Below are 23,598 nucleotides of genomic sequence, written 5' to 3' on the forward strand. Positions count from 1 at the left end.
CGTTAAAGAACACCAGGTGGTCGAAAATGCCGGAGCCTTCCATTACGGCGTCTCTCATAAACATATGGTGGTTTCGGGGCATTAAACCCCACATATCAATCAATCAACATGCGTTCTCGTGGTGATATAGCGAGGTAAAAGCGTGAATTGTCATCGGGCGTTAGAGCATGTGATAACGATTTCGTGGTTTGAAGCCGGCCACCCATTAGAGAAGGCACACACGTTACTGCGCTCGTTCCCACAAGAACACGTGTAGTGGGTGCCTAGCAAGTTCGAAAACATTTCACACGCACAATCGCTAATGGTTGAAATCATAACGCAGCCCATTACACAGATTGCAGCCGCATGCTTCACTGACACAAGCCACTTTCAACTTTATCGTTTACATTGTAGTAATCCGCAATTTAAACTTATCGAGTAACATCACACATTAAGAAGCATGCACCAAGTGGTTAGGGACAAGATATCGCTATCGCGTTTAATTCTTAAAGGCGTCTTAAAGATCCCTCAGTTTTTCGCGTTGACTATCAAGGTACTTGGGAAGAAAAAGTGATTGTCTTCATATGATCAAGCTACGGGTGTTTCAAGTCATGCTAGGGTATACGCACAGCATGATGCAGCGTCACGAAAAAGGAATACGAAAATGCAGAGTTACGTATACAGATTCCGTTAATAGACAGATTTATTTGTGCGTCCGCAGGAGCCGTACGGCCTGTCAATTGAAAATGGCCAGCAGGCTGCGTTCTTACGGCTGCTACGGACGCGCAACTAAATCTGTCTAGTGTTTGATGCTTGCGACCGCGTCTGCAGTCTCGCTTCTGTGCTGCATAATTTAACAGTCGTCGATGCAATGACTTTCTTCACTGCACTTGTAGTCCCAATCATTGCAGTATTCCACAAAGGAGCGCTCAAAAGCGGTGAAGCTGGGCATTACACGTATCTCCGTGTTCTTGGTGCTTTCATGGCTTACAGCGCGGGCCAGTAAATAAGCCTGCATAGTTCGACCTTTAGTAATGTCTATAGTACGCTGTTCCCAGCCTTGCTTTAGGCGTTTCAGCGGTGATCACGTCTGGGCTGAAGGAGGGGCCTATCATGGGAACTTTCTGACTACCTCTCGTTTTGGTGATTACTACCCGACACTATACACGTTATAGTTACATCCATGCCGATGTGATTCCGATGCAGGACAAAGTTTACCGAGCTCTGGGTCGTGCTGTAAATATTAAATGCTCGTTCGCATAAGGTGACGAGTCGGCTTCGAGTTGCCCCGCCTATTCACGGCCCTAGCAGGTTCTGCTATCGGCCAGCATCGTGAAAAATTCACTTGTCATGGGCTCTACACTCCCGCCAAAAGCCAAAATCCGTGAAATATTCACGCCCCGCAGTCTAAACAGTCTTGCTTTCAAACCAGACAGTGTGCGCTCGTAAAGCTGATTGCTGGCGTAATGTTTACACGTGAGAGTAACTGACTCTTGAATTTACTTACACATTATTTTATTTATTCTGTAAGTTCCAACCTGTAATTTGAGGTTGCTATGAGCACATACAGGGATGGAGAGGGGGGCACTTGCTACTAAATTTTCGAAGGCTATATAGCCTAATAAACACAAGTTGCAAACATCTTCACTAATGAAGTTTTCGACGTGCTGCTGATTTTCACGTACAAAGCTTTCTTAAATCGACTGTGCGCCACGGCAGAAAGAATCACTAATCGTTCGGTGGAGCGTAACGCTGCGTACCGGGCGACGAAGTGTAGAGTCGGTACGCGGCGGTGAAAACAGCATGCATATATAATGACGTAGTATCAGTGTCTCAAGAGCAAACTCTTTTATCACGTTACTCTCTCTGATCACAAGCGTGCATGAGCAATGAAGTGTGCTAAAATCGATGTTTGTACTATTCCTGCTGTCTTTAAACCACACGCACACGCATGGTAACAAAATGCCCTTCACTTTGATCACTATACGCAGGTGGAACAATAACACAGGTGAAACTGCTGAAGGAATAAAAAAAAAACAACCAGTGAGGCAGCATCTGCCCCATTATGCCCTTTTGTGTTAATGTTCAGAATAACGGGCACAAGCTTTTGCAACCAAATCGCTTGCCCTTTGATTTGTACGCTGTGATTGTTTCTTTAAAATGAGAAAAAGTATAGCGAGGACAATGTTCAGATAAAGTGGTTGGGCTATTACACTGTTCAGCATATTGCCAAGGCAATCTATATCTATATATATATATATATATATATATATATTGCCATGTTCTTGTTCTCAAGTTTTGTTATCGTCCTAATACACCACGTAATTCTCAGCGCAAACCACGCCTGCAGTCTTCGAGAAGCTTCAGGACTGTAGTAGATAATTTCGATAAGATCATGCCCACTCTGCGAACTGTACAGCTTATTCTGGAGCCTACGTCAACGCTATAGCGATAACGCTAGAACATTCGACGGCAAGTGTATAAATGCCAACGCGCTTCGCCGCTTGTCAGTTGATGGACGACTGACGATACGTTCGCCGCTATCAGTGCAGGTCTGCTACTGTGATCCGACTTTCCGTTTACCGGGCACAAGTTCGCCCAAGTAAATAGTCATTCTATTGTCAGTTTCTTTTGTCGACGTCACGACCCTGTGACTATATATATATATATATATATATATATATATATATATATATATATATATATATATATATATATATATAGACTGCTCACGCAGGATCTACTTGACTACTTGCAACGCTACGGCCACTCAACCACCATGCTTGCTTATATATATTGTCGCGGTTGAACGTAAGCAGTGCACCGAGACGTTGAGTCCGAGAACAGACGGCGTGTGTTTTTATGCAGGAGCCAAGAGCAGGTGAGCAAAACAAAACACGTCGTCTTCTTCGGTGCCCCTTTTCACGAGGCTGTTGGCGCGCACATCGTCTTCGTTCTTTGTTTCGGGTGTGGCAATATATATATATATATATATATATATATATATATATATATATATATATATATATATATATATATATATATATATATATATATATATATGAAGGCCAGACTCTCTCTCTCTCTCTCTCTCTCTCTCTCTATATATATATATATATATATATATATATATATATATATATAATATATGCAGGCATGGTGGTTGAGTGGCCGTAGCGTTGCATATAGTCCAGTAGATCCTCCGTGAGGGGTCACAACGTGGTTTATTTCGACGTTTCGGCCTAGAGTCTGGCCTTCATCAGGATTACAGATACAGTTTGTTGGTGCTCAGCTTTATACAATCTCAAATTGGAGGGCAAGAAAAGAGGAAAAAAGACATTGAAGAAAAAAAGAAAAAAAAGAAAAAAAAGGAAAGAAAAAAAGAAAAAGAGAAGAAGAAGAGAAAAATAATATACGGTGGACGCCCCTCGGGTGCCCCCTTCCACTCTTCCTCCACTTCCCCCCTCATCTCTCTCCCCCTCTCCCCTTCACCTTTCTGATGTCAGCGGTCTGTGTATGTTTCCGTTCCCCAACGCATTCCTCCCGATCAGACCCCTCCTGGCACTGGCGGTTCGGTGTGGGGCAAAAAAGAGCTTTTTAGGAAGTCCTAAACCTTTAACTACTCGGGGTCCCGTAAACAATTCGTCGTAGAAGGAGGGGTGCCGCGTATTGTGGCAGAGGCTGGTAAGCGGGCATTTTAAGAAGTTCTAAGCCTTTAACTACTCCGTGCCCTGTCAACATTTCGTCGTAAAAAGAGGGGTGCTCAGTATTGCGGTAGGCTTTGCAAGCGGGTGCAATGCAAATTCCTTGCCCGCTTCTAGATTACGCGTGTAGTGGGGGCCTCCCGGCTGTGCACAGGGTTGCTTATATATATATATATATATATATATATAGAAGGAACACAACTTAGCGGTTGTCTTAATTTTATTACCAGCCGTTTCGACCGGCCCACCGGTCGAAACCGTTGGTAATAAAATTAAGACAACCGCTAAGTTGTGTTTCTTCTCTTCCCAAGTACGTTTGACCCATTGGAAAAACAAAAACTTCATATATATATATATATATATATATATATATATATATATATATATATATATATATATATATATATATATATATATATATATATATAGTGGGAGTAATAATTCAATGGGCCAGTTAGTCTTCGTGAAGGTATGGGATATGGCACAACGGGAGCGTTGTCAACAAGGATAAATATATTTATTTCCCAACAGTTTCGGGAGGGCTCCTCCCTTCATCAGGGGATGAGTTATAAATATATTTATCCTTGTTGACAACGCTCCCGTTGTGCCATATCCCATATATATATATAAATATATATATATATATATATATATATATATATATATATATATATATATATATATATATATATATATATATATATATATATATATATATATATATATATAAACGGTAGAAAAAGAGGTCGACAAACGTGTGAAAACACAAGTTTTACTAACGTTTCGGCAGGTGGGCCTGCCTTCGTCGGATTTCATTCACTCCGATGAAGGCAGGCCCTCCTGGCAAAACGTTGGTAAAACTTGCGTTTTCGCACGTTTGTCGACCTCTTTTTCTACGACATTTTCCACCGGATCCATTGAATTTCACCCCCCCATATATATATATATATATATATATATATATATATATATATATATATATATATATATATATATATATATATATATCCGCTGTGGTAGCTCAGTGGTTAGAGCATCGAACGCGTTATTCGAAGGTCGTAGGTTTGATTCCTGCTCCCGGCTGGTTATTTTTTCATCCACTTTTCTTTCTTCTTATTTACATTCGATTGGTTCTAACAACTTCCCCTGTACTGTTAGATCTCAATAATATTATGTTAAAACACGAAAAAATGAGCCCTTAGGTATACACTTCTTTCCCTTATTTCATTAAACGAGGGTCTCATACTGGCAGACTTGGTGTCATTAGGCTGTAATCGAGGGACTATTAATCAGCTGCCCACTCATGCCAAACATGGGCATACAAGACTGTTTTCACACTCGTCGCTTGGCTTATAGATGGCGCTGTCACTTCTACTTCTAAATTCACATATAAACCCAAAAAAAGTGGATGGAGGCAGGGCCGCTGTGGTAGCTCAGTGGTTAGAGCATCGAGCGCGTTATTCGAAGGTCGTAGGTTCGATTCCTGCTCACGGCTGTTATTTTTTTCATATGCACTTTTCTTTCTTCTTATTTACATTCTATTGGTTATAATAACTTCTCCTGTACATTCTTTGGCATTACTGTCTGTTAGATCTCAATAATATTGTGTTAAAACACGGAAAAACGAGCCCTTAAATATACACTTCTTCCCCTTATATATATATATATATATATATATATATATATATATATATATATATATATATATATATATATATATATATATATGTATATATCGTAAGACAGTAGCAGCGTTGTGGTCGCAACGGCGTCGTTTATTAAGCTGAATCGCCTGATGAACGCTACGAACGAAGACGACGTTTTTTGTCATGATGTTTATATACAGACAAAGAAGATGAAGGTAAAACGCTGTGAATATTGTGCTTACTCTTGATTTGATATCTTGGCTTGACTTGACTTGTGCTTACTCAAATTTCCGCCTCACGCGGAAACGGCCAACGTGGCCGCTGTTTATGACGGTGGTGTACGTCGCACGAATGGTTTTAAGCGCGACACGTGAACAACCTCTGTACCACGAAAACGGCTGTCGGAAGGCATGACAACAGGGGTTACTCGGTAGATAACAGGAGACGTGTGCTCGACTATGGCGTAGGGGCCGACGAAACCTGAGTGACTTATCACACAGGCCGGGAACCAGCGTTAGGGTCCACAGCAGTGCTCCAGTATGAAGTGAACTACGCGGTGGACGCCATCGTAGCGAGTCTTCCGCTCTTATTGGCTTGCCTCTGTATTGAGGCGGGCGCGTCGGCGACCATCGGCCAGGCGAGAGATTACGTGCTCGCTCGATGACTATGACGAGTTCACAGGGACGTCAAAAAAGGAGATGTCGAGCACAGATGTCGGTTGACGGCTATAGACGAGAAAGAATGGGGAATAGCCCGTGGTGCGTTGCGTAGTGGTATACAAGAATACTGGAATACAGGTTTTCTTTTTTTCACCGCCTCCTACTCCCAAGTTATACAGATTTCCCGAATCTCAAGGTCACCAGCTTGCCAGATCAACATCTGAATTCTCCGAGTCCTTCAAAGCATTCTACAGGCGTGGCAAGTGCTAATGTGGACTTCATCATTGTTTGGTGGGAGGGGTGGTTCAAAATACTACTTTTATTGAAATGGCAATGCTCGTATTCCCTTTGCACTATTTAAGGAATGTTGAATCGTTTTTACATAATTTGTTTCTAAATATAGGTCGTTTTCATACTGCATCAAATTCATTCTTTTGTTTCAAAAATGCGTGTTTTTTTCCCGTAACCTGCTCCAAACTTGGTTTACTTAAGGTCAACAGCGCGGCCCCGCCGCGGTGGTCTAGTGGCTAAGGTACTCGGCTGCTGACCCGCAGGTAGCGAAATTGTATCCCGGCTGCGGCGGCTGCATTTCCGATGGAGGCGGAAATGTTGTAGGCCCATGTGCTTAGATTTGGGTGCACGTTAAAGAACCCTAGGTGGTCGAAATTTCCGAAGCCATCCACTACGATGTCTCTCATAATCATATGGTGGTTCCGGGACGTTAAACCCAACATATCAATCAAGGTTAACTGTGCGAAATTAACACATGGTGGACAACAAAAAGACGGAACAAGTGCTGACTTCCAATTGAGATTTTATTGACAAGAAGGCTGTTTTATATACCCGAGTGAACAGAACAAATAGTGGCAAAAAAAGATGAAACATGCAAAGATACGAAATAACAATCACTGAGCCTGCTACATTCGCATCGCAAAACCGGATCTCTCTTTCTAGCAGAGCAACTGTTGAAAGCTTTAAAAGACTCGTATTTTCATTATTTATTTCCGGTAAACCAGCCCCTTCCGTGCAAATTTCGGGTGGGCTATGGGTCTAGTCTAGGGGTTACTAGAGGATGCGCAACAGGGCGAGAAAGTAGTTCTAGAAAAGATTAGTAAAATTGGCTAAAAAAGAAAAAAAATGATGGCTTTCATGCACTTCGGAAATGTAGAGCGTAGCAGACTAAATATTTTGCCATAGATCGTGTCTATGAAAGATTCTAGCATGCTGCTAATGCACTGATCAACAACACACATTCTACTTCACTTGTGTGAGGTTGTTTACGCATCTTATCGCAGTCGCTGCGATTCGCCGAGCGATCCAGTGGCTGCGCAACCTGGTGAACGTGTGCAACCGGCGCATGGGCGAGCCTTACGAGAAATGCCGCAAGCCGCTGGTGGAAGCGTACGCTGACTGCCTGGAAATGATGCCAGACCTTCTCGAGTGGATCTGCTCGCCCGTCAAAGTGATCGAGCATGTCTGCTACGTAGCGAAAGGTGAGCACGCCTTACATTGGAACTCTGCCAACGCTTGCTTTGCAACATGACTCTTGTTGTGGGGTTCAATAAATTCTCCTAATTGATTCCGGCAGTGACACAATGAACGGCAGTAACGTATCTTCAAGCTCTTTCAGCTCACAATTGCGGCCTGACGAATAAGGTTTTCGCTCACGAGTGACTTCATTTTCGTCACCAAGTTTTTAGCTATATTCTTTCTCATCATACGCGAAATTCACATAAAAAATCGGGCCCTGTTCGAATGAATATGTATTTTCGTGTGTCTCGTTATGCTATGTTTAATGCAAACAGGTATATAGCGTATACAACTTATGAGGCCATAGAATAGCAAGATGGGAGCCGACAGAAGGAAACAACGTAGTGGGGTAATCAGGGTGAACAGTGGAAGTGTTTCAGACAGGCTGGCCGACGTTTCGGTAGGATGACCTAACTTTCTTTCTAGCTTTTTTTTTTACTTTTCAGACGCCGATCATCAACAGGGACACGCGCCACCACCAGGGGATTATGTCACTACTAACCCCTTTAAAACTAACACGCCAAGGATGACACTACGCCTTTGCGAAAGATAGGTCCTCCTATCAGAACGTCGGCCAGCCTGTTTGAGGTACTTCCACTGTTCACCCTGATTATCCCACTATATAGAATATCAGGGAATACATAGACTGTAGAAGGGCTGATAGGCAGGCTCCCAATATTTCATTATGAATAGACGGTAGCCCTGACTACATCATAAAATTTAGCATGGATCATAGTACAGACTATGTACTCTAGCATAAACATAGACATGAGCTATAGACAACTTTTGGAGATACAGTATGTGGGACGAATGTACTATAAGGCAGTCGTCAAATTGACATTTTATACTGACTGGGTCCGCTGAATAACAGTGATACTTTCGAGCAGATACTGGGCATTAGGATTTTTTACGGTGGAAATGAATCAACATAAAAAAATTCTTAAAATGGCTCTTTTGCTTGCTTAACAAATTTTCGGAAACCCGAGTGGACGGACACCAAGAGCAAGGAGAGAGCGCCAACCAGCGGGCTTTTTCATTAGCCTCAAAGGGAGGCTCGAAATGAACGAGCAAAAGACACTAATGATTTTGAGTGAGTTTATCAGCTACCGCTGTAAGTGAAAGGCTTCAGCCAAGCTTTAATTTTGCTTTACATTTGTGTTATTGCGACAGTAGCTTCACTTACGTTCATTTATCTGCGCGGACATCGTATGGATGGATACGCGTGGGATAGTGCGCATCTATGCCAACGAATGTAGTCGGAGAGCTCATTATGCGCCCGAGCAGTTTCAAAAATGGATCTATATTGAGCTTCGATGACAAGGGCGTGGGGGGGGGGGACTGCAAAAGTTTATTGCAGTGAAAATCTTTGCACGTTCGAATACTATCAGATATGAGAAGCACCAAAGTTCGGGAGTGGGGATATAGAACAGCGCGTGTGAATTGCCTTTGGCCGGGGAAGTTAGTTGGTATCTCGCTGTGTACGGTGCCTTTTCGACATTCCATTTATACATTTAATGTACGCGGAAGAACTGCTTTGTCTTTGGCGATACTGTGTGCAGAACTCGCGGACTTGCATCACGTGCAAGACACCTAAGTGAGTATTTATTTGCAGAATACATGATCAATAATGTTTAGCCTTGGCGAACAAGTCATTAAAAAAAGTAAGGTTCATATCAAACTAGAAAATAAAAATGCCAGGCGTGCGCGGAACGCGCTGCACAGCCACAGCGAAAAATAGAAGAGAGGCCTTTTGAGAGCCTTTTATAAACACACTTTGGGTAACTGCTACAAGCACACTTGTTGGGTGCCCACTTCGCCATAAATAAACAAGATTGTTGCGCAGTAGGCTAGCATTCACTATGCCATCCTTCGTCATTCTTCTGAGAAACGTGGTACCAGTTACACACTTGCTAGAAATTTTGTTCATTTTTTATGCAGTGGCTAACGACGATGAAGAATTTCGCATGAAGTAGGTGTAAGTCACAGTAAATAGGGGATCAAGAACAGGTCTTTGAATAGGTTGGATGACCCACTCCTTACGCAATTCGCATTCTGTTACGCCTGGCTGTTCCTTTGATGTTCTTAAACGCTGTATTACTCATACTGCCACGCGCGTTTCTTATTTACACTTATGTTTCATCCGGTTTTCACCCATAAAGCCTGTCTGGAATGCTCAGGACAAACTGCGCCTCGGTGTTCTAGAAGGTTCACGATTATTGTAGATGATGTTGTTAGGATTACGGCCACGTCGTGAACATCCCAGATTATTCTGGAGGCTGTGTCGCTGCTAGAGATAACGCTAGGATATTCAGTGGCAAGTGAATAAATACCGACATGTTTCCCCGCTTGTCAGTGGATCGACGGCCGACGCTCTGTTCACCGCTATCAGTGCGAGTGTCTTGGTATTCGGGGAACTCGGATGGTGGGCTCGGGGTCACTCGTGGCCGTTTCGCTAGCTCCACATACACCAAATGTGGTGTTACGTGACGTCAATGGAGGACAAAATATATGACTGGTGCAAATATGATAATCCTGACACGCGTGTCATGTAAGAACATGACAACATTCCATGCTCATAGCACGTTTGCCACCGTTTCGCTAGCTCCACATATACCAAAATTGGTAGCATGTGACACGATGAAGGTAAAAAAAGTGGCAGATCCCACGTACGGTGGGAATCGATGATATGTGAAGCACAAATGACGAAGGGTGATAGGTCATTTTAAAATTAGCACAACGTTATGAGGCGGAAGTGAATTATGCCGTACATTTCTTCCATGCCATGATATCATGTTTACGTGTCATTTACACTCATTGTCCATTCACGTCAAGTAATACCAAACTTGATATATGTGGAACTAGTGAAACGGCCGCGAGAACGCTGTGAGCGTAGCATGTGGTCAAGTTTTACATGAAACGGATATTTTGATTAATCAGGTTTGGACGTTTCATTTAGCTTCGTCATCTATTCACTTCCCGTGATGCCAAACTTGGTACATGTGGAGCTAGCGCAACGGCGGTGAGTCCGTCATGAAGGGCCCAATATACTCCGACGCAACGTGGACGCACGCGCAGGCAAAACGTGGGCACTCGATAGTATGACGCCAGGCGCGACAAGCGTCCGTCAGCGCGGCCCGGTAGCAAACGTCGCGAAACGTGACATGCTGCATTTCGCGCCGACGACGTTACTTAGTAAACAGCATCGTGTCTGCCAATCTCCGTGACAGAGGGAGGCCTCGTGCGCTCAAACGCGCATGCGTCAAAGCAACGCAGCGCGCGCGCACCTGCGAGTATATGGCATGCAGATCCACAATGAAGGTCAGTGGGCAGATCCACTGATCTCTACTTGGGGGATATGTTTGCAGCATGTTTGCACCAGTCAGATACCTTCGTCATCCATTCACGTCCCGCAATACCGAATTTGGTTCATGAGAAGCTAGCGAAACGGCCGCGAGCGCATCATGAGCATGGCATGTAGTCATGTTGTTACATGACACGCATATCATGATTATCATGTTTGCACCAGTCATACAACTTTGTCACCCATTCACGTCCCGTAATAGCGAATTCGGTATATGCAAAGCTAGCGAAACGGCTGCGAGCACATCATGAGTGTGGCATGTAGTCATGTAGTTACATGACACGCATTTCATGAGTTTGATGTTAGGGTCTGTCTCTTGTGTGCGCCATGCAGTCATGTCCTACCATAGCAGTTTTGCAACATATCATGTGAATGAAACCACCGCAAGAGCAGCAGGGCCATGACATGTAAATCATGACATTTGAGACATACGTGTCATGATTTTCATGTCTTCACTAGTCAGCCATGTTCGTCACACAGTCATGTTATATCATACCAAGTTTGGTATCGATACCGTTATCCAAGCAGCCAGAAAAGCTAAAAGTCGTTGGCGGCTAGATAGATAGATATGTTCAAAGTCGCCGAAGTTCGCCAAGAAATGCTTCGCATTTAATAACGCGTCAAAACATAATATTCATGACATGGAAGTCATGTAAAGCATGATTCACGTCTGTCTCGTGACGTTGTGCTGATTTTATTTGACATTCCTCATTCGTGCTTCGCATATTTCGCAGATTTTTTCTGTATCTCACCAGAAATAAAATCTGTTCATTCATTCATTCATTCATTCATTCATTCATTCATTCATATCGTTTTCCATTCTACGTGGGATCTGCCATTTTTCAGAGAGAAGAGGCAATGCCACGTGCATTTCTTATATACACTTATGTTTCAATCAGTTTTCGCCCACAAAGCCAGTCTAGAATGCGCAGCGCAAAATGCGCCTCACAGGTTCACGATTATTGTAGATATACGCCCACTTCGTAAACATCTCGGATTTGTCTGGAACCTACTTCGCTGCTAGTGATAACCCTAGAATATTTTATGGCAAGTGTATAAATACCGCATGCTTCGCCGCTTTTCCGTTGATCGTCGACGGACACTCTGTTCGCCGCTATCAGTGTCAGTGTCATGCAGTAATCTGACTTTTTTTGTGGGGCCACAAGTTCGGCCCAAATATACCGTTTCATCTTCGACCTGAAGTCTGCTCCCTTCGTTCGCGTCATGACCTAGTGAAAAGTTAGCGCGATATTGATTTCCCGACATCAAGACCTGCCTAAGGCCCGTTTAGAAATGGTTTCCAAGCGCCGGCGTGACTCAGTGGTCTAATACTGGGATGGCATGCTGCGGACCCTGCTTCGAATCTGATTGATATGTGGGGTTTAACGTCCCAAAACCACTATATGATTATGAGAGACGCCGTAGTGGAGGACTCCGGAAATTTCGACCACCTGGGGTTCTTTAACGTGCACCCAAATCTGAGCACACGGGCCTACAACATTTCCGCCTCCATCGGAAATGCAGCCGCCGCAGCCGGGATTTGCACCCGCGACCTGCGGGTCAGCAGCCGAGTACCTTAGCCACTAGACCACCGCGGCGGGGCCCCTGCTTCGAATCTGATTGTGTCCATGTTGTTTTTTATATACTAAGTTTTTTTGTGTTTCTTGCGATATTGATTACAAAGACCGGCTGCGGCGCAGCGGTGGCGGTGGACAACTACGGCGCCACGTGACCCGTGTTCCGATCACATAGCAGCTTTCGCTGTAAAACGCTCATTAACTAGTGTCAGTGCACAAACCTTGCAAAGCCTGGAGAATAGAAACAGAATATACGTGAAAGCTTAGCTGTTTGACGCCTCAGGGAGACCATTCGTATACATAATCAATGAAGTCGAGGCTTGCGTGGTGACTGGCCGTAGAATCTGCCTGCGGAGAATGAGTTCATAATGCTGGAGAATTCTGGAGAATGAGTTCATAATGAGGTATTTTGCGTGGCCCATCCTGTGGCGTGTCCGCCACGCTGGACCAGTGGGTACAGAGCTGCTGACCCGTAGGTTGCGGTTTCGATGCTGGCCACGGTGGTCACATTTCAATGAAGGCGACGTCAGCGCATGTTAAAGAACCCCAGATGATCGAAATTTCTGGCAGCATCCTTCACAATCATCTCGTTCTGTCACGCGGGGCCGTCGCGAATGCATTCTGCGTATTTAATCTACATATCTCAACATCGCTATCCGCTGCAGACGTCACGTCTCTGCGGGCTTATTCTGGCATGAGAGATTTTGAAGCTTTGCTCTCCGGAAGAAATGGGCACGCAAAAAATGTGCGAATGATATATTTAAAATATCTCGTCGCGAGCGTGACAAGCAGTAGTTCGGCATTTACGTGTTGAGTTGCGCTTGTGTCCAATACAGCAATGTTGCAGTGGTTTATTTATTTATTTATTTTACTTTTAACTGACATCTTTTGGCGAAGTGGACGTGCTGATAAAACGCGATATTATTAGCACTACATGATCACAAGTGTGCAGTTATAATGACAATGGTTACGGTTCTGTGTCTGTCATAAATAAAGGAGAGGCGCGTGCCAAACGTGGAAGTGCTGCGACGGTTCGGGAGAAGAAAGAACCCGAGAGCACCAGCCGCGTAGAGGCCAGAGATTGGTCGCGTCAAGACTCGTGGCACGTGACCCGGGCCGGGAGGAAAACCCCGGTGGATGAGCTGGCACTGTGTTGTTCGCACGCCGAGCAGCAAGGACGTGGAGAGCGAGCGTTGCTACCACGACGGGAACAGCATGATCACACGGTTCCCAGGATGTCGGCGCGAGAGGCCTGGGGTATCGCCGTTGACCTCGGAGGTTGCGAGCGAGGCTACCCGGACTTGCCGCACCCTTGTCCAACAGTTCCTGCGTGGTCGACTTGTAACTCACCCACTTCACGGAAGCACGGCGACTGTCCACACCAGTCAGCAGAGCGGACTTGTCATCAGGAGAAACCACGACGAGGCTAAGCCTACGCTAGCGAGGCTGAAGAAGACGAGGTGGTCCGGACGTCGGTGACGATGACGAGCGGCTAGTTCGGCGGGACCGACCGATGGTGGCAGCGAAGAAGTTGAGGAGGCAGTCAACAATGTATGTGACGAACCTCGACACGGCATCGGATAGAAGCCTACGTGAACCCTAAGGTCGTGCGATTGTGCTAATGCCATATGGGATGAGGAGCAGTGGCTAAGGCTAAGAACACATTTAAACTGGTTTGCAGACTATTTTGTTTGCACTGCTATAAGGGTAATTTTTGCGCCAGTGAGTGTCAGCTGCTGTCGATTTTCTGCCTTTTATCTTTTGGGTTATACAGTGTTTGTTGTTTGTGCCACGCCCGTCTCCCGACTCTCTTAATTCCATCCGACGCAAGCGCTCCCGAGATAAGTTTGTGACAGTGTCAGAAAAACCACGGTATGATTGTCAGAGACGTGTAGGGCACCCGTGATTCTGGCTGCCTCCGGTTCCTAAACTTTCTCATAAATGTGCGCACACGGGCCTCATGCATTTTCGCCTGCATCGAAAATGCGGCCGCGGCGGCTGAGAACAATTAGTGTATTGTTTGAAGCGGGAGCTCATACACGGGGCTTTGAACAATCTCGTGTTCTTCCATTTCACGCGGAATATTATCTAGCCCTCTAAAGAAACGCCGCGTCATTACGAACGTGAATTCCAAAACATGTACCCGCATATTTATTCCATGAGCGGCGTCATTCTGAGCGGAATATCAAAACCGAATTGAATTGAATTCGATAAACTGAATTTCATGGACATAAAAACAGTGTACAGAATACAACAGTCTAAAATACAGCTGAATGATTAGCCAAAGGTTACTTCGGATTCATTTGAAAAGTAATATTGAAAAAGGCACGTCATTTACCCACGATAAATAGAGTACAAACTCAAATATTTTACTAAATTTATAACACATGAAAAACTGAATACAACATGATGTATGTAATGAGTTTAACGAATGCTAATAGATACTGGCAGAGGAAAAAGAAGCAAAAGGGTGTAAGACATTGTTTGAAAAGAGCATATCAATCTTTCAAGTAATAAATGAACATATGAAAAAAGTATAACTTCGATATCAAACTACTAGAATTCAAACTTCGCGTCCGCGTATACGTTTTAAAGAAAGTCGAGCTGTTGCAGCAATGAAGTTTGCGAGCACTCGTGGCACCATGTGCTCTGAGGTGCTCTGTGCCTTGGGAACTCTTGATGATCGGTAATGCGATTTTTTCCTCACATAGTGGCACCGTGTGGGGGCAGCGTTCGGAGACAGGTTCGGCGCGGGCACACGATATATGCGTGGAACATGGAGTGGCTGTGAGCGTTATCGTGTCGAATTCTATTTGATACGGGTTCCCACGCCAAACTAGCTGTACTGGTTGTCGCAGTTATACATTGGGATTGCATTCAACGTACGCTCCTATATTACGACATTAGTCCTATACATGCGCGCTCTCTTTGTATATCTCCCATAAGCGCAGCTTATTCTACACATATGAAGCCAAGAACGAGCAAAGAGGGTTTCACTTGGATCACCTGTTCTCGTTGTTGTGGAGGATAGTGTGGTTTTTTTCAAATATATACAATAGACCGGAACAGATGGAAGAGTATACAGCTATACCGAGACACCGTAAAAGCTAGACGTGCATTCTACTTCTGCAATTAACGGAAGCAGTTAGCCCGTGCGAGTGCCCCCCCCCCCACACACGCACAAACACACGCACACACGCACAAACACACACACATTCACACACACGCGCGCGCACGCGCACACACACGCACACGCACGCACACGCACACGCATGCACACGCATGCACACGCACACGCACGCACACACGCACACGCACGCACACGCACACTCGCGCACGCATACACACACACACACATATGCACGCTCGCACACACACGCATGCACACGCACGCGCACAGGCACGCGCACAGGCACGCGCACACGCACGCGCACACGCACACGCGCACGCGCACACGCACACGCACACGCGCACGCGCACGTGCTCACGCACACGCACACGCACATGCACACGCACACACACATGAGAAAGTCGTGGTAGACGCGTGCGCCTAGCTGTTCTGGTGGCGGAGTGGTTGGACGCGCAGTTGGGGATGCGGTCGTGCCGCGGAACCTTAGTTCGATTCCCGCTTTATTTTTTAATTTCTTTGGTGATGCGTCAATATTGATGACACTGCTTTCAAGGAATCGTAATTTTGGTTGTTTATAGGAAAATCCCGTCGCTGTTTGTGAAGGTTGTTAGCCCTACCGCGTTGATTTTTCGAGGCGCCGTGGGCACGGTCTTGGTGTGCAACATGATGCGTGGTTGCTATGCGTGTGACTTCAGCTCGAGTCGCGCTGACCAACTGAGATTTTCTTTCTTTTCTGCTTTCAATATTGTTTCGAGTAATGTTGCCGATTTGAAAGACACCACCCTACAGTAAAGGAGGAGCCACTGGCCAGCGAGAAGCTGGACGATCAGCTGAGTCAAGGTTCTCACTGACTATGGTATTCTTGAGCCCTGAGATGCAGGAAAACCAAGTCACGAACAAGAAATACATTTATTGACCTCACACACACAATTACACACACATTGTCTGACTGAACAATCCAAATATCTCTTAAGTTCTAATCTGGAGTCTTTAACCCACACGCGATAGGAACGGCACGTCCTGACGTATAGGTCCGTCGAGCGTCATTCACGGTACCGCACAGAGGTAGCGACGGCGAAGTGGACAGTTGCAGTGATGAAGTCGTGCGCAGGTGCAGGAGTAGACGAAGACCTGCTCGTCGTGGAACGTACAGGCCCATGCTGGCCACGGCCCACTCGAACGTGTCACCACGGCCACGGTCTTAGCTCGGGTTGTGCTGGAACGCCTGGGACGTGGCACCGAGGCCACGATCTCGGCTCCTGGTCCGCACGCTCAAGCCCCACAGAAACAGCTGCTAAGCCCGGCCCGTAACGCTAGCTCGTTCCTGGAACACACCAAGCTCATCCCGGCTGGTCTGGTCACGCCAGCTCTGCCCCTGTGGTCTCTCGGACCGAACGTCCGGCGCACTGGCTGGCTGGCCACGTTCTTTCAGCCCGGCGATATTCACCTGCTCACGGGCTTCGCGAGCGTCTCTTTCGCGCACGCCGTCATATTCTTCCGATAGGCTCTTTCCGTTGTGGGAAAGTAGTAGTAGTAATAGACTTTTATTCAGCCACAATTTACAGGCCAAGCTTTTCGACCGCCTGTGCGACCAGTCGACGCTGTTCTTCTTCCCCTTCGGCGCCGATCCAGTCGAGCCAGGAGGTGATGGAAAGGGATGGGGGAGGGTAATAGCTTGATTGCTGAGCAGTTGGGCAGTAAAACAGGTAGTGTGACAGGTCAGCGTATGGGGAGGGGCAATTAGGACAGCAGGGGTTAGACCTATATTTATATAGGATAAGGTGAGAGGGGGTTATCAGGCAATTCATTTGGATGTGCCGTAGAGTTCGAGCCTCGAGCGCAGTGAGTGATGGATGAGGGGGAGGGTAAAGACGCTTGTCGAGCCGTAGCTGGAGATATACCTCCTTGATAGTGCGACGCAATTGGAGATCTGCCCTTCGTTACTCACGGAGATCTCACTGTCTTCCGAAGGTGTGGGCCAGGGAATGAACGGTGCCCGGTGCAATATATCGCGGGCAAGCTGATGAACTAGCTCATTGCCGTTAATACCTGAATGCCCAGAAACCCAGCGGAGGAAGACAGTGGAGTGTTGAAGAGCAGAGGTCGCTCGCTCGACATCCTGTTAAAGAGCAGGGGGCAACGTGTTGCTCTGTATGTGACAGATGGCGGCGTGAGAGTCGGAGTAAATAGTGTACTCGGGAAGAGAAGGGAGGGAGGAAAATGACTGCATGGCGTGGACCATGGAAAGGACCTCGAGCGAAAGTACATTTGGCGGGTGTAAGTATGGCCCGCTGGTGTGCGTGTCAGGTGCCGAAAGGTGTGGATGTAGATAACGTAGCCACACGAGCCCCGAGGAGCCATGTATGAGGCATCCGTGTAGGCAACTCCCTGTGTAGAGAGAGGAGGAGAATGATGCTGTGCTGCCGCATGACGCGGCAGCACAGCATAGATAGCTGCTTGTGCTCGAAGCGCGCGCCAAGACAGAACGACTTCACGCACCGCCGCTCTGCCTCGGCCCTGAAGAATAAATGTGGCGAGATTCATCCCCCCTACTCGCTACACTATCTTAGGACATTGAGGTTAATAGTGTACAGGTAGCAAAGATAGTAGCAATATTGGCAAAATCTGAGTCGCACCGCCAACAGTTTTGAAGCTTCATATTTGGAATGTTCTATTTCTTTCCCACTTAAGCTATCGCTGTTTAGTCTGGGGCACAACATTAACTAACCTCAGCCACTTGATTATATCACAAAAGTAAGCACTGCGTAAAATTGCGTGTCTTCCAAAAACTTCCAACGCAAGACCCCTGTACATCAAATAAAATATCACGTCAGTTCACAACATGCATGCCCATTAAAACTGGCCAGAAAGTGTCAGCATGATACAGACGGGCTACTTCGTACATTATTTACGCTGACACCGTTTACAAGGGCTTATAATGCAAGCAATGATGATATTTAGAAAACTCTAATTTCACACATTACACGAACAAAACAGATTCTTCGTCACACGCTTCCAAAACTGTTGAGTGAACTCCATCAATGTGATATCGATGTAGAAACAACTGGAAACTTTCAAATCAAAGTGTTTTTTTTATCGTGGCGCATTGATGCATTTTTTTCTTGCAAAGGCTACACATTATGTTCAACTCATTCCCAAGTTTTATTGTTTTATATTTATTTTTCTTCACTTCGACATTGTATGAAGGAACGCTCATTTAACTGTCATGATTAGGGAATGAGTTAGTGTAACACAGTGTATATAGATCAAACTGTATAGTATTTATTGTAACAATTGTATTGTGTTATTCTATTATTATATTTATTGCATTCTATAAATACTCTATAAGTACTTACACGCCCTCACTCTGTGGCATATAAAGTGGTGTTTCGATGCTTCACTTTTTTTTTTCAAGCCTTCGTGTTCCACAAGACGCAATCCTGTGGACAAAATTTGGTGTTCTTTAACACCAGATGGTCTAAACGACATCACACAACACACGTGCCATAGTCAGGAGACTTGTGTCACTCAAGAAAGCAACGCAAGAAAACAGTTTCAATGGGCTTTTTAGGCGGGTTTGCTGTCGAGGCGATTGTTTACCGATTTTCTCTTTTCGTTCTTCAACACTCGCGCCACCGTTACCTCTCCAATCAGTCACTTGACATTACGATTGACCAACGAAGCATAGAATTTAAATACAGGACTCTTTGCAGAATTGGTTCATCTGATTCGCTTTCAATTTTTCACTTCTATTTGCTGTAGTGATCACCGTCCTCTGTGCGATACCAGCTATCATTATCGACTTCGTCAAGGTGCAAGTAATCGACAGGATTGAGGAAGGTGAGTGGTTGCTCAGGTTTGAATCTCTAAACAACAACAACAACAACAACAACAACAACAACAACAACAACAACAACAACAACAACAACAACAACAACAACAACAACAACAACAACAACAACAACAACAACAACAACAACAACAACAACAACAACAACAACAACAACAACAACAACAACAACAACAACAACAACAACAACATTATTACCTTAAAAGTAATGAAATTTTATCTTTACCTTCCTAGACTTTGCTAAAACGTCATTACATTGCATTACGACCTACAACTGGCTGTAGGAAATGGCATAATGTATTTGTTACTTTTGAAGGGCAATCAAATCACGTTGTAATCAATTTAACCAAGGTTCGAATTAGGAATTCTAAGGGCTCATTGTTTTTCTTTGTTAGGCAAAATATTAATGATACCTAACAGACAACACTGCCAAGCAAAGAATAGGTGATGAGATAAGTAGCAGATGTAGTGAAAATGCGAAGAAAGAAAAGTAGACGGAAATATAATTGGCCGCGGGCAGGGACATAACCTGCGACCCCTGAATAACGTATCCGAAGCGCTATGCGGTCATCTGCCTGTTCACCTAATTGGGCATACATGTGCACGTAAATGAGCGTCACTCGGCACCGCCAGCCATGACGCGACTGTGGAACATTTTTTTTTGCATATTTGCAAACAAACAAAAAAACCAACAACAGCAAATTGTGTTCCACTGTGGCCACCATGGCGGCACTGACTGACGTGCTCCCGCGTTTGAGTGCACATGTACACCCCATAAAGTGGCAGCGTGATAGCTCCGTTGGTATAGAGCTTCGGATGCGTTATTCGGAGGTTGCAGGTTCGGTCCCTGCCGGTCAAGTTATCTTACCTTCCATTTTCTTGCTTCACATTTGCATTACATCTAATACTAATACCATCCTCTATACTTCTCTTGGCAATGCTGTCTGCTAGCTACTATTAACAAAGGCTAATCATTCATGATGGAGTTACCTCACGTGCACCCTATTTACAGAGCACGGACGTTGCAATCTCTGGTGCACCGCAGAAGCAGTTGCCTCGTTCTTATGCTCAAAATATGGCCCCACATGAACTTGTCCTTATTTGTCACCTTTCATTAATTGGCTAATTTTATAAGCCATTAGGGATGACATGGTACACTTTAGAAAAAAAAACTGACTTAGAAAATAATTTGCAGTTTTTTTGTGAATTGCTTCCTCGAGGTAATTCACTGCGTCCCTAAATTAGCAGCCTACATAAGAAGCTAACTGTATCACTCCAGTAGTTTAATTACTGTCAAGTATGGACAACAACAACCGTAACTCTGCGGTATAAGCTCAATTTTCTTTATATGTGGAACTATGGCAAGGGCTCAACAAAAAACCGTTGATTTCTCTTTCAGCAATGCGCAGCTTTCTCGAGCGGGTGTACACAGCCTTCTACGTGAACGTGACGGTGACGCATCAGTACAACTACAGCCTCGAGTTCAGCCGCACGCCCGCAGAGGTGCGAAGTCACGTGGCTGGAGAACTGAACTCGCGCGTCGCCCTCTTCGCGGCTCTCTTCAAGTTGCTAAGCAACGGGGTACTATTCGGATTCATATACGTCGCTTACGGGTAAGCAGCTGACCAGTGCTTTCAAATTATTGCACGTGATAAGCAGAAAATGCACCACTTCGTATGCGAGCGAAAATACAAGCAATAGCATTTTTAAGGGAAACGAATGGGCGCTTAATCTTAGACATGACTGCCTTACTACGCATGGTATTACGCTGCATAATTAAATACGTATATTATAGACACGTGGACTTGTTTATTTTTCGGTTAATGTTACCGAAACATTTTTTGCTGTTGGTGGCATTATTGTATTCATCGTGTCAACTCATTGACCACCCGGCATTGCAAGCAGCACCCGCGTGCTCGGTCTGTTTGGTGGACAAGCTAATCTTTTTGTTTATTTCGTTTGTTCCTCTTCAGCAAAAGTGAAAAATCTCAGCAGTGCCAGCTCAGCGTAGCGACGTGAGGCTTACTTTGAGAAAACGGCCCTTAGTGGGATGCTGCTCGAATCTTCTTAAGTCGTTCAACAAGCTGAATCAAGTTTATCCCGTATTGCCACAATATATTCGCATAACTGCAATATTGGGAGTAGGCTGTTCTCACTTTCGTACGTTTATTGTGCTTTTATAGACCGCGAAGGGAAAAAAAGACGCCCATATAATTTCTTATTTCTTGTTCTATCGCTTTATTTTTTGTTTATACAAGACTGATGGTCCAAGCAGGGTAGTAAATAAAATTACTCAATGAAAACCTGTGCTTTCGAGAAATCTCTCTGACAGTCTCCGTGTGCATTGATTCTGAGACAATTTCCTGATGTTTCTTTATCTTGACTTTTGTGAGCTGTGGTGATACGTGAAACCTCTTCACACATGCATACGCTCAAACTGCATTATTAAGGGTTTTATTCACTATAACCTCGTAAATATTTTCCATTCTGATTTCGAATGGGAAGCATTTTTGGTGACATTAAGTGACTTTGAGCGTCTCTATCTATCTATCTATCTATCTATCTATCTATCTATCTATCTATCTATCTATCTATCTATCTATCTATCTATCTATCTATCTATCTATCTATCTATCTATCTATCTATCTATCTATCTATCTATCTATCTATCTATCTATCTATCTATCTATCTATCTATCTATCTATCTATCTATCTGTCTATCTGTCTGTCTGTCTGTCTGTCTGTCTGTCTGTCTGTCTGTCTGTCTGTCTGTCTGTCTGTCTGTCTGTCTGTCTGTCTGTCTGTCTGTCTGTCTGTCTGTCTGTCTATCTATCTATCTATCTATCTATCTATCTATCTATCTATCTATCTATCTATCTATCTATCTATCTATCTATCTATCTATCTATCTATCTATCTATCTATCTATCTATCTATCTATCTATCTATCTATCTATCTATCTATCTATCTATCTATCTATCTATCTATCTATCTATCTATCTATCTATCTATCTATCTATCTATCTATCTATCTATCTATCTATCTATCTATCTATCTACATTTGGGTGCTCTCGTGGTCACCCCATTTACTTAGCATGAGAGGGTAAGATGATTTGACGAATACGACGCAGTTGTCGAGACAGGAATAATGTCACAATACCGTCGCGTACGTCGTTAAACACATCCCGCCAGGCTGTGGCACATACCCACAGGTGGGTATGTGCCTTTGGTATGCAGGTATGTGCCACAGGTGATTGACAGTATCTACCCAGAAACGACGAGAACACACACGGGCAATTTAAACGCGCGAGCATACACAAGTACGTGACATCGGTAGCGTTGGCCCGATGAATGCGAAGAATAAATGTCCTGGTCCCAGCTGGAATTGAACCCAAGGATTATGCGTGGCATTGAAGCATTTTACCACAGGCCTACGCCAAGTCTCGGAACTACTTTCCAAATAGACGCTAGCCTTCGTGAAATGTCAATACTGTTACAGTGGTGCCTACCCAATTTTATAAACATTTTATATCTACTGCTTTGGTACAGCTGTCACGTCGGCTGACTTTCAATTTTGGTCAGTTGCCATGCGCTTAAGTGGATATATGTAGCAGTGTCCAGGGCCAGCATCCTCGCGAGCATCAGCGCTTTATATCAGCTTCTGGTATTGCTAATACGCATGTTCCAGTTGACATCATTGCGCAAATGCAAACAACTGGTTATATAAACATCTCCAACTCTTCAACTTATGTCTGTGCATGCAACATTTGTACATATATTTAGCGTTATTTTTATGACTTGTCGCTCAATAAGAAAATAGCAGCACGGTCACGTTCCCTCCACGTGCTTGGCATAACGTCGGTTCCCAGGTACGTGTGTTCTGCCGAATTTTTTCAGACACCCTTTAGTTTGGGATACTTGGTGCATTATTGAACTCATCATTGGGCTGAGCAAAAATACACAGACGAATGACAATACACAAAATGGAAGGCCAACGCAGCTCAGTATTGACACGTGGTCGTGATGTTCATGGATTCAGCAGACTGAACATTCAAGATGAAACTTTATTTGGCCGAAGTTGTGGCCAGGAAACTGAAGGTCAGATTAAAGTAACTCACGGGCGCTGATAGCAGCGATTAGATCGTCGGCTGTCGATCA

General features: G+C 44.7%; 1 protein-coding gene across 1 annotated transcript in view; it reads left to right on the top strand.

The window, feature by feature from the left end:
- LOC119171529 (DC-STAMP domain-containing protein 2) overlaps positions 1-23,598 on the top strand; it is a 134,518-nt gene that overhangs the window by 52,519 nt on the left and 58,401 nt on the right. The window contains exons 5-7 of the mRNA XM_075892053.1: positions 7,284-7,481; positions 19,349-19,426; positions 20,836-21,049. Coding sequence (XP_075748168.1) covers positions 7,284-7,481; positions 19,349-19,426; positions 20,836-21,049 — 490 coding nt within the window. The remainder of the gene's footprint in view (positions 1-7,283; positions 7,482-19,348; positions 19,427-20,835; positions 21,050-23,598) is intronic.

The sequence above is a fragment of the Rhipicephalus microplus genome, chromosome 4 (assembly GCF_043290135.1).
Source record: "Rhipicephalus microplus isolate Deutch F79 chromosome 4, USDA_Rmic, whole genome shotgun sequence".
NCBI classification, from domain to species: Eukaryota; Metazoa; Arthropoda; class Arachnida; order Ixodida; family Ixodidae; genus Rhipicephalus; species Rhipicephalus microplus.